The sequence below is a fragment of the Channa argus genome, chromosome 3 (assembly GCF_033026475.1).
Source record: "Channa argus isolate prfri chromosome 3, Channa argus male v1.0, whole genome shotgun sequence".
NCBI lineage: Eukaryota > Metazoa > Chordata > Actinopteri > Anabantiformes > Channidae > Channa > Channa argus.
This window is the reverse complement of record NC_090199.1, coordinates 8,535,648-8,547,466: the sequence shown is the minus strand read 5'-3', so window position 1 is coordinate 8,547,466 and position 11,819 is coordinate 8,535,648. Positions and strand designations below refer to the sequence as shown.

General features: G+C 41.2%; 1 protein-coding gene across 1 annotated transcript; it reads left to right on the top strand.

Annotated features, from left to right (window-relative positions):
• The first annotated feature begins 2,642 nt into the window (after positions 1 to 2,642).
• LOC137124287 (carbohydrate sulfotransferase 12-like) lies at positions 2,643 to 11,194 on the top strand. The gene is made up of 6 exons (XM_067499129.1): positions 2,643 to 2,849; positions 4,545 to 5,178; positions 5,392 to 5,534; positions 9,199 to 9,327; positions 9,914 to 10,106; positions 10,460 to 11,194. Exons 2-6 carry the CDS (start codon positions 4,657 to 4,659, stop codon positions 10,727 to 10,729), a joined length of 1,257 nt encoding a protein of 418 aa, XP_067355230.1. The 5' UTR covers positions 2,643 to 2,849; positions 4,545 to 4,656; the 3' UTR covers positions 10,730 to 11,194.
• Positions 11,195 to 11,819: the final 625 nt, after the last annotated feature.

Here is an 11,819-nt window from a genome sequence, read left to right as displayed (position 1 = left end):
TTTCCTAATCTATTATCCATTAAACGTGATTAACTGTGAGGTGAAAGAAGCTTCTCAAGAGATAAGACACCTAAAACATTACCTCCTTTTTTAGTAAGATTTTATAAAAAACACTGATATTTTGTTATGTTAGGTCCTATAATTTATATATATATGACGACTTGGCTTTATGTATGTACAGTTTACTCATAGTGGCAGTTTATTTTTATCCAGCTTCATCCTTGAGTCATCTTCCCAAAACATAGAGGCAGTTCTATTGTTAACGCTAGCTGCAATTCAGTTGAAATTGAGTTTAAACCGGATTGTTTGGAAGACCTCACATGTCATAAACTGTGTCCTTGGGGCTTATGTGTTTCAGCCTAAATCCAGCTGCGGACACATCCTCTAACTGCTATTAGTGGCTTCAGCACCTGGTCATACGCTGTAAGAAAAATGTGCTTAAGTGGTGCATAAGTCTTGATTTCTTTTTTTTTTTTCCACCATCATTCAAAACATTTCTGTATCACGGTCCCTCTCTGCTTCATAACTACTGTGTATTTTTCTGGAATGAAAATATTTTAGGTGAACCACGATCACTAGTTCTCTCCTTTTCTCTGGACAGCTGCTCTTTCATTAAGGTGAAAGTTGCCTAGAGTTTTCTCAAATATAACACAGGCTCTTTAATCTGCTTGCTGGATGTTAAATGCAGCATCATTTTCTCATATAATACAAATAAATATGTCAGAAGGCTTTGTTTTTGTCTGTTCAACAGTTACAGTTGTGCATTTCTCCTTCCCTGTCATCGGGACAAACCAATTCAGCAGAAGTCAGCGTGAAGTGAGCTGACAGCAGTTAACTGTCGATGTGCAGCAGCATTTAGGGTCATTAATCGTTAGGGTTCAGCCATAATGAAAGTGTTGTTTCACTGTCAATCTGTATATTCACACTATAGGCTACAGAGGTCTTTTACCTCATTAACCTTCACAGACCTAATGCATGTTTACCGAGCCGTTGCAACAGTTACCTAATGACTTCTTTTTCTTTTTTTTTTGTCTAACAGAGTCTAACATGACATCAGACATTGTCTAACATGAACATGGAGGAAATGCACCCAACAAACAATCTGAACCATGATTCATATTCAATAGGCTGCAACATTAGACATCATTCAAAATCAACAACAGACTTTTCACTTGGATTCATTACAGAGCATGTTTGTTGCTGAATTGGCAAGGGTTTATTCAAATATTGTTCCATCTGGTCTTCAATGTTGGGGTGAAACTGTAAATCTAAACCACTTGTTTTTGCTCTTCTGGGCAAAATGCCTTGACTGAATTTTTGACTTTTGATGAAAAAGAGCTGTTGGGATTATGACTTCCAGCAGACTTCTGGTGAGCAGCCTGGTCCTTGATGTGGAGACAGCAGCCACCCTTTCATTTTCCCATCAGCTCACAGATGTTATAAATACTCATTGAGAAGCAGCTGTTGAACCTTAGTCATACAGTGCTGTGGAAAAATATTCAACCCCCTAATAAATTCTTCTCCCATTGTGTTTATCTCATACTAGACTGTTTCGTCTTGCTGATCATTGTCTCGCTGCATAACCCAGTGAGCTTCAACTCACAGACTGAGTCATTCAGGATTCTCTGGAATAAAGCAGAATTTGTTTCCCTGAAGTTGCACTGGCTCTGATGCAGCCCCACGCCCCCACACAACCTCCGTGCGCCCCCACACAACCACCACGTTTGTCTGTATTTTTGTACTTTCTTTTCATGGAATTGGTGTTTGGTTTACACCACATATAATAGGACAATGGCTATAAAGATTCCTTGGTTATGATACAGAGTTGGGCCAATTGAGTTACACAATAAGGGTTAAATTTATCTCGTACCAGGGAGTTGTTATGACTCAGTGTTGGTGCAATGTATGCTTCACCATTAGGCCACTGGGTCAAAGAAGCTTCTTTCAGGAAATACATGCTGCTGGCTACATTTGACCCATTTTTGTGTAGTTGATATGTTGATCCACCACTGGCTCAAAGTATCTTTATAGTTTCCTACTTGGCTTAAATTTGTTGCTTGTTTCAACCTTTAAGTGGCTTTGGAAAAAGGCAGTCACCAAATGACTAAATGTAAGTGTTATGGCAGAATTGTAAAAGGTTCCTCTTGGTTTGAGTGGTTTTCATCTCATTCCCGCCCAGTGTCTTTCTTTGATTAAGTGGCCTGCACTTCCTTCTATGTTGTCCTTGGTTCTTTCCTGAATTTATGGGTGAGCTGTTCCTGTGCTCTTAAACTGATTTCAGAAGGCCAACCACTTCTGGTTTAGTTCACTGTTGTTTCCAGTCAGGAAATCTGTGGAGTCCCAGAGCCTTAGAAATACCTTTGTAACCCCTCCCAGCCTACATCACTTCTTTGCTTTTAGTTAAATAGAAACACAGTTTATGCACAATATCTTGTTTATGATTTATGTTGGCCTATACTGAAGGCTAACACACATATCAGCTCTTTGCACCACTGGCTGCACCCTCCCTAATTCTGCTGCAGCATCCTCTGGGGCCGCCTGGGAGTCCCCGGACCTTAGTTTGGGAACCACCCATATGCATAGGCGGGTGTATAATTTCACAGGCTAAAATGCGGGAGCTATGTACGGCGTGGTGTCAAATAAAACTGGAGTGTGTGTGTGGAAGCGTGGGTGGTTGGTGTCCTCAAATCTCGCGAGAGTGTGCTCCATTCTGTGGAGAGCATAGTCTGCCACGGTCCTGTCGTGTCTGCCCGGTCTCATCCCCGGGCTGAGGGACAAACGAAGAGACGGACACCGAGCAGGAGACAAAGGACAGACCGAGCAGCAGCAGCATGGAGCTCATCTGCACGGTAGGATAACAAAACAAACCAAAAACGGATCATTTGTGTGGTTTTTTTGTCCTCGGGGACAGATTCAAGTATAGAATGTCTTAATTGCCACCGTGATGCTCCCGGTGTGGAGACATTAAAGGGACCCGAACCGAACTCTTTCTTCAGAAGGAGCGTGAGGTGGTGGCTTGTGGAGAAGAAGAAGTCCAGTGTTTAGGTCGCGGAGTCAAAATGAAAGCGTGCAGTTTGCAGGACAGAGGGACAGTGTGAAAGGGGACTTGCGCTTTAACTTGTGTAGTGAATAAATAAAAGGCTGTTTTCCGGCGAATATTGCACGAGAGGGAGTGATGGAACAATAAAAACATTATTAACTGAGATCTTTTAAAAACAATTAGAAAACCAGAGAAAGTGGCTCTACAGAGCTCCACACAGGAGATTTTAGTATTTTGTCTTTTCGTGTGTGTGTGTTTTTGGGGGGGTTGATTTGACTTAAGAGATCTCCCCCAATCAAGTCAACGTGGAGCTGATACCTAGTGGAAAGAAACACCACCAACCACTAATTTTCTTGGTTGAAATATGAGCCGGAGTTTCTTTTCTTTTTCTGCTTTTCTCTAGATTTCTTTCTTTTTTTTTTTTTAATTAGCACCGTCATTTTTTCCGACAGCAGATGATTTTATGGGGCAAACAATAAGGGGAGTAGACTCTTCGGCGGGTCCTGGACCAGAGCTGCTTCCACCCCCACCGCCCTGTCAGCTCCGTTTGTTCACAGCTCGGTGACAGCTGAGCGCCAGGGACACAGCCTGAGGATCCCACGGCCCCGACACCCTGCTCCAAACAACACGCGAGTCCTTAGTGCCATATGTACTTTTTACTTTTACAGTTTAAATAGTTTGGACTTAAAGATATTGATTTGGCCACATCTCAGTGGAAGAAGACCCAGGTAGGCTGCTTATTTGGGCCAGGACCTGTTTAGGTTGATGGCGTTTGGGCCACTTTGGGATGAGGATTGACACATTTAGCAGCATTTAGTCCAACTATGGGCCATGAGGGCCGCAGCAAGCCAGCTAAAATGGACCAAGATGAGAGCGGTATGCACTTGGCTGTGTTCAGGCCCAGTGTACTTGTCCCAATTTGGGGACATATTCAGGTCACTTGAGCTCCCTGCATTACAGGGGAAAGCCCTTTTAGCTACCTGGGGAAGTATTTTTGCCAATACTTATGTAGAAAGGCAGTAATGGAGTAAATTACTGGTGGTCTTGCTTTAAGATACAGTAGGTTTTACTTAAAAGAGGTGGAGCTAACTGAAGTTTAGGGTTATGGTTATACAAAAGCACCCCAAAGGCAAAAACGTCAAAGCCAATACAATTGATACACTTATACATATACTTATTAATTTGCCCAACTCTTCAAGACATAGTGTGACTATAAGAAAAACAAAAGTAGACGAATACAGAAAAAAACTCACACAGGCTAAAAAACTACTTTACCTGCTACTGAGTAGATTAATCTGTATTGAGAAACTGTTATGATGGTTCAGCCACAAAAGATGCTAAATTATGGTTTATTCTCTAAGAATTTAAGAATAAATCTGGTATCTCACTGCTTATATTTCTCTATAACAGCCAGTTCGTGTTTTTTTTTAAAGTCTCTGCTTGCTCAATCCTTTTATTTTACAAGAGCAACCTGGGTCTTAGTGACATTTCCTGTTCTTTTCAGTTGCAGCTAACAATCAGGAAGTGTCTCCTTCCGTGATTCAAAGCCACCATGGAGCTGAGATAACCTCTTGTTTTTTTGTTTGCCAATCACGACTCTTGGTTGTGGTAAAACCATGGGAATATGGCGAGGTCTACGAGTGGCATTCATCCTAGGGTCTTTGTTTATGATACTGCTGATTATCATCTACTGGGACGACGTCGGGGGCTTCAATCTCTACCCACTGCAAAACCCCAAACACGAGTCTCTCCCCTCTGATTTAGCTACAGACCTTACACTTTCTCCCTCCACCAGCGAAGCCCAGATCACTTCTTCCACCACCACCGGCACTATCACTCCCAGTAAAAACCTCATCCCTGAGAAGCCAAGGGAAGCAGCTGAAGAAGAGGTGAGGGAGGACAAAGAAGGACAGAGGAGGGAGGAAATAAGGCAGGATGACGAGAGGGAGAGGAGTAAAACCTATTTTGACAACAAGGAACAGGAAGCGAGGAAGCAGACAATTATGGATGTGTGCTTGGGAAAGGATGCTGTGGAATTCCCTGGAAGGACTCGAGCATTTGAGCAGGTCCCCAACAGGGAGCTGGATCACCTAATAGTGGACGATAAACACCAGATAATCTACTGCTACGTTCCCAAGGTACAGCCGCCTTGTGTGTTTCTGTGTGTATTTGTGTGACCATGTGGGCGGTGAGTTGGAGTTCACTGTGCGTGGATGCGAGTGTAATAAAAACAGCAAGAAAAATAAAAATCAGAGCTCTTCATTGTGCTCATTGTTCCTCTTCTCTTTTTCAAAACACTTCCTTTTTGTTTTTGCATTCTTTCCTTTCTTTCTTTGCTGTTTCCTGCTTAGGTTGCGTGCACCAACTGGAAGAGAATCATGGTGGTTTTGTCTCAGTCTCTGATCTCGCCGTCCACAGGAAAACCCTACACTGACCCAGAGGCTGTCCCCCCTGACCTCGTACACAACTCCTCTCTCCACCTCACTTTTGCCAAGTATGACACCCACACGGACAGACACACAAACATGTATAAATACTCAGCATTGCTTTGCTGAGATGCAGTAGTGAATTAATTGCTGAAAGAGCTTTTACTTAACTTAAACAAGTAATGCAGTATAAAAATATTACAAGTAAAATACCCTTTTCAAAATATTTGTATAAATAAGTAGGTTGGGTGTCCTTGAAGTAGCAAAACTTAAAGTATTATGTAAAAATGGCCCCACTGAGATACATCATACTGCATATACATAATTTGGCTATTAATAATATTGCATGTACATGTAAATAGCATCGTTATGTTTAAGTGAACCTAACTTTACCAACGTAATAAACTGTTAGTTTATAACAATCCATGATAATTTTAGGATTATGATAAGTCTTTATTGGAAATTAACTAGTCTGTAAAAATCTGTAGCAGGGTAAAAAATGTATTGCCTTTATTGCCATAAGTGCTGCAAACAACAAAAATGGTGAATAAAACGTGTAACTCTATTTGGTGCCTAAAAACAGACATGGAAAAAAAAAACGCAGGACATTGAAATACAAATAATAAAATTAAAAAATTAGTAGAAAATAGTCTTGCATATAATAAAATAAGGTAGGGAAGTGCATATGACATAAAACACATGCCAATTGAAAAAGGAAGAATGTTGTGAAGTTTTCAGGGGAGGAGATGAGACAGGCTCTGGTTGGTCAGCAGGTGCTTCCAAATGACTGGAACACTACAGCTAATGTGATCAGGGAGACAGGTAGGAGGGTACTCGGTGTGTTATCTGGAAAGAGGAAAGTGGACAAGGAGACTTGGTGGTGGAACGAGTATACAAAGAAAGAAGTTAGCTAGTTTAGTTAGGAAGAAGTGGGACACTGAGAGGACTGAAGACAGTAGACAGGAGTACAGGGAGATGCAGCGTAAGGTGAAGGTATAGGTGGCAAAGGCCAAACAAAGAGCATATGATGACTTGTATGCTAGGTTGGACACTAAGGAGGGAGAGGTGGATTTGTACAGGTTGGCCAGACAGGGAGATAGAGATGGGAAGGATGTGCAGCAGGTTATAGTGATTAAGGATAAGGATGGAATGAGGAAAATGAAAGGGAACGAAGAGCAGAAGAGGTGACTGGTGTGGAGCAGGAAGTAGCAAAGATTAGTAAGAGCTCGGCTAAGAGCAGAGGTGAGCATTTGTGAGCAGCAATATGTTTTCATGCCTAGAAAGAGTACAACAGATGCAATATTTGCTTTGAGGATGCTGATGGAGAAGTACAGAGAAGGTCATAGGGAGTTGCCTTTTGTCTTGGTAGATTTGGAGAAAGCGTATGACAGGGTGCTGAGAGAGGAGCTGCTGTATTGTATGAGGAAGTCTGGAGTGGCAGAGAAGTATGTTAGACTGGTGCAGGACATGTATGAGAGCTGTAAGACCGTGGTGAGGTGTGCTGAAGGTGTGACAGAGTTCAAGGTTGGAGCTGCCAGGCAGGAGGTCTAGAGGAAGACCAAAGAGGAGATTTATGGCTGTAATGAGTGAGGACATGAAGTAAGTTGGTGTTAGAGAAGAGGATGCAGAGGATAGGATTAGATGGAGGCAGATGATTGGCTGCGGTGACCCCTGAAAGTGAACAGCCGAAAGGAAAGGAGAAGATTGGAGCTAAGGATGCAGATGGCCTTGGCAGGGAAAGGGAGGTCTTTTAATTTTGATGTTGATTTGGCTGATCTGCAGTGCCTGTCAGAGGGCAACAGTTCAAACAAGTGGTGGATGGAACGAGAGGAGCCTAATAATGGTTTGGCTCTGTTGAGATGAGGAAGGTGTTGTATGCTGTCTCCTCTCCTCCTGAGATGAGCCCAACAACAGCTGTTTTATCAGCAAATTTTAAAATGATGTTCGATGAGTGGACAGGTGCACAGTTTATAGAGAAGTGAACTCAGCACACAGTCTGGACAAGCTCCAGTGCTCAGTGTGATGGAGGAGTATATGTGGGGACCAAGTTTAACACACCAGGAGCAATTTGTCAAAAAGTCCAAGATGATGGTGCAGATGACACGGACAAGGCCCAAGTGCAGTAATTTGCTAGCTAAATTGTCAAAAATGGTATTGTGGTAATAAAAGAAGAGGTAAAGTCAGTGAACAGCATCCTCACATAGCTCTGGTGGTGTCATAGAAAAGGGCCATAGAAAAATGAATCTATGAAAACTTCAAAATTGTATACAAGTAAAGTACAGTACTTGAATAGATACATTCTAGAAGGTGAATAGATGTTCCAGCACTATTTAAATAGATTATAATTGCTAACCATTGATTAGATCCTTTTTGTATATCTACTTTGTAGCAGATTTTTTAACACTGATGTCAAAAACTCACATTCACCTTGTACCACTCACCAAGTATACTCATCATACTTATTCTCATATTATTGAATTATTTATTTGATCTTGAAATGATTTGTGTTCCCAAACAATCATACAAGAATATTCCCGGTCATCATCGTTAAACTCATCTGCATTGATTGCGAGTTCTACTCTTTTAAAGACTGGCATTTTCAAATAATCTTTTTTAAGTGAATGAGCAGCAGACAGAGAAAAAAAAAACGTGTTATACCCACAGCCTTCTTCAGCATTTGATCAAACAGTCATCATCGAACATGACTGTTAGCAAACCTAACAAAATATAAACTACAGTTTTAGGCCTACCATAGATATGCAACTTTTTAATCAAGGGCACTCGGGTTTCGCATATACATATCAATGTAGCAAGCAGGAACTTATTATAAAACTGATTTCTGATTTGAAATAAACAATTTTTGCATTCCACAGAAAATACCTATGACATACACAAAACCACAGTCCTACACAGAGAGATCAAAAGCCCACGGTAAACTGTTAAACAACTCAGTGAAAACATTCCTAGCAAGTCGACATAGAAAAACCCAAAGAGACCAAATTTATCTCAACAGGAAGTGGACAGCCAAACAAACCAAATATCTCCATCCCATAATGACACTTGTAAATCTCGGTGTAGAGCCAGGAGCAAAAAACAGCTCCACAGCGAGTCAGTGAAATAAAAGTGAGTCAGGCTGACCATATTAAGTGTTGTCCTGCTTTCCAAATGTCCTACGAAATATTTTAGGAGCATGGTGTAGGAATTTTAGGAACTGCAGGAAATGCCAGAGTAATCGTTTCTTTATGTTGTGTTTGTCTCCAGTCATTTTTAAATGCACATGCATTCGTCAGTCAGTTTCTGAATGTTCTGTGATAAGACTCAGGTTCTCATTTGTTTGGAAGGTGAGGTTGACAAACTATCAGTGAGCTAAAGCCGTTTTTTTTACTTGAGTCGAAACTTGGAAAAGGAGAGTGGAAAGAGGCGGCCTTGGTGCTTCAGCACAGACAGACCTTTCTCCACCTCATGGGAGCTTTCAGTGTTTAGCGTCTGAACATTGACTTTTCTGTCTGAGTCAAAGTACACAACATGCTTTTTTCTCCTCTGCAACAGATTTTTTTTGATTATTTTCAACTTATTAAGAGACATCATGAAAGGTTTTATGATTTTAAACTTCTACTGAATCTGGATTATTTTTTACCATAAAGAACCACATTTACAACTTATAAGTCACTGACACTGATGAATAGAAGATCTCACATCTCATTGTGTGCGTGTCTGTGTGTCTTTTACCAGGTTTTGGCGCAACTATGGTTCTTTGTCCCGCCACTTGATGGCACTCAAGCTCCAGCACTACACCAAATTTCTGTTTGTACGAGACCCTTTCGTGCGTCTCATATCTGCCTTCAGGAACAAGTTTGGAAGGTGTGTTTCCACCTGCTACAGCATGGCAAAGAAAATGATCGAGACAGTGTGTGTGTTTGTGCATGTACATTGGCTTCAAGCAGAAAAATGTGCTTCAAAGGCCACCGCCATTAAAGTTTCTTAAAAGATTTTTGTTTGTAATTGAAAAAAATCTAGACCTTTGAAGGGCAACTGCCTTGCAAGATGATGGCCTTTATGTGTGTCATAAAACTACGTATAACACAGGCAAAGACTCTCCCAGGAGCAGTTTGGGGATGCTTTTCTTGCTCAAGGACACGGAGCTACCTACAGGTGTTGGACAATAGTGTTTTACAATATTTTAGGCTTGATTGTCTGAATGAGAAGAGACTAATGCCATCTACCCAGTACCTGTAACTGCTTGTCCTATGCTAATGACTGTTGGTTAAATCAGTGATCGAAGATCATTTGAACTAACTTTTTAGACCTTTCCCGTCGTGTCTAACTGTGTATAAATATTGTACAGAACAAACAACAGACACTCAGGGTAAAACATATTTTTGAGGGAATTTTAAACTGTAGTTTCCCTGAATTATTACATTGTGTCTATTTGTGTGTGTATTTTAAGGCCCAATGAGAACTTCTACAGGGAGTTTGGTTCGGTCATGCTGCGTCGTTACGGTAATGCGTCGGGGAGCTTGCCGGAGACGGCGGCCGAGGCATTCGCAGCAGGAATCAAACCAACATTTGAGCAGTTCCTCTCATACCTGCTCGATCCAGAGACTGAGAGGAAGCGCGTCTTCAACGAACACTGGCGACAGGTATTTGTCACACACAAGTAGTGTAAGGCTAAATATGACAGTTGGAGATGACTGGATTCTGTATATGTAAAAAAATTTTGAAAAGTCTTTAAAAACCTACACATAATGTATCAATAATATTGACACTGCATTGTTCAGAAGGTTGATATTAAAAAAATTATTCATACAGTAAGTGTTTCCTGATAGGAACAGATACATTACAACTTGCACTGTTGGGATATTACTGCCAATTGTATTTGATTAAAAAAAAAAAAAGAAATGGAAGAATTTAAAATAATAAACACACAAAGAGTTGTGTGGCTGATAAACTGATGTGGTTTTAAAAGTATACACTTGCTTTTTGTGTGTTTCAGGTGTACCGTTTGTGCCATCCATGCCAGGTCAAGTATGACTTCATCGGACGACTAGAAACCCTGGAAACTGATGCGGAACACCTACTCAAACTTCTGCAGGTGGATCATCTGGTACGCTTCCCTTCAGGGTCCCAAAACCATACTGCAACCAGCTGGGAAAGGGACTGGTTTGGCCAGATTCCCTTAACAATGAGGAGAGAACTGTACAAGCTGTATGAACCAGACTTTAAGCTGTTTGGCTATCCCAAACCTGACAGCGTGCTACATTAGTTATCCGCACAGAGCCAAAGGCCTGGGCACTGCACTGTGTGTAGAGCCCACAGCTCACCTACCTGCACACAGCCAGCATGCGCCTTGAATGACCAGACGATGATACTGTTTGTTTCATTTGATTTATGCATACCTCATGTGACAGAAGTGCCTGCCATCCTTATTTTATTTTATCAACACTTCATATCTAAAGCACAACCGCTTACAATCTCCATTAACCTGCTCAATCATGGGGAAAAGGACTGAGCATAATAGACATTTCTGAAGGGAAAAGTGGAATTAAGAAGAATAAAGGGTGTTTTTTAAAAAAAAAAAAACCTTTGGCTTTCTCTTTTAATTTACTGTGTATGTATGTGTATGGCGCAGTAAAAGAAAAAAATCAAAATAGCAATGCCAGATGAATGCCAGCATCTCCAGTCCTAAAGACTGCCGCTTAGTGACTGAAGTGATTATAGTGCAGGGGTGTAAACTACATTTTGCTAGTGTAGTTTGGGTCCACTTGACTGCTTAGTGAGAAGAGTCACTACAAATACGAATAAACTTGTGATCCCTTTTTATCTTATGATTACACTGATCATAGAAGAAGCCTCTCCTATCATGAGTTTCATGCTAGGGAGTAGTTTCTTCCAGACTAACATTGCCCCCATTCACTAATTGACCAAACAAATGAACAAAGAACAGCTCATGTCCCACCCAGTGTACACAACACCGCCACTGAAGAAACTGTGCTGGACACATGTGGTCATTACTTTATTTTCCCCTGATTGGCTTAAACATAAACTGTGCAAATTCCGCAAGTGTTTGTGTACATGGGAATGGTGCTGATTGTATTTTATTATAATAAAAGGGGAGGAAGTAAAACGTATATTTAGTTTTCTAGAAGTTCATATATTTTAGAACAGTATCTTAAAATTGTACCTAAGAACAGTATGGTAACAGTACTTTCCACCAGTAATGACTGTATAAATATGTGGGTGTGCACATGACTCCATTACTTTCTGTTGCACAACTCCCCCCATTGTTGCGTTCACAACTGCGCTGCTGTCTCCTTCCACGTGTTCCAGTTCTTTCTACTGCCCCGCCTCCTCTG

Excerpts from the sequence above, each read along its gene's own strand:
- LOC137124287 (XM_067499129.1), top strand. The coding sequence starts at position 4,657 with ATGGGAATATGGCGAGGTCTACGAGTGGCATTCATCCTAGGGTCTTTG. Across the intron at positions 5,179-5,391 it reads TCTACTGCTACGTTCCCAAG|GTTGCGTGCACCAACTGGAA; the intron begins GTACAGCCGCCT and ends TTTCCTGCTTAG. Across the intron at positions 9,328-9,913 it reads TTCAGGAACAAGTTTGGAAG|GCCCAATGAGAACTTCTACA; the intron begins GTGTGTTTCCAC and ends GTGTATTTTAAG.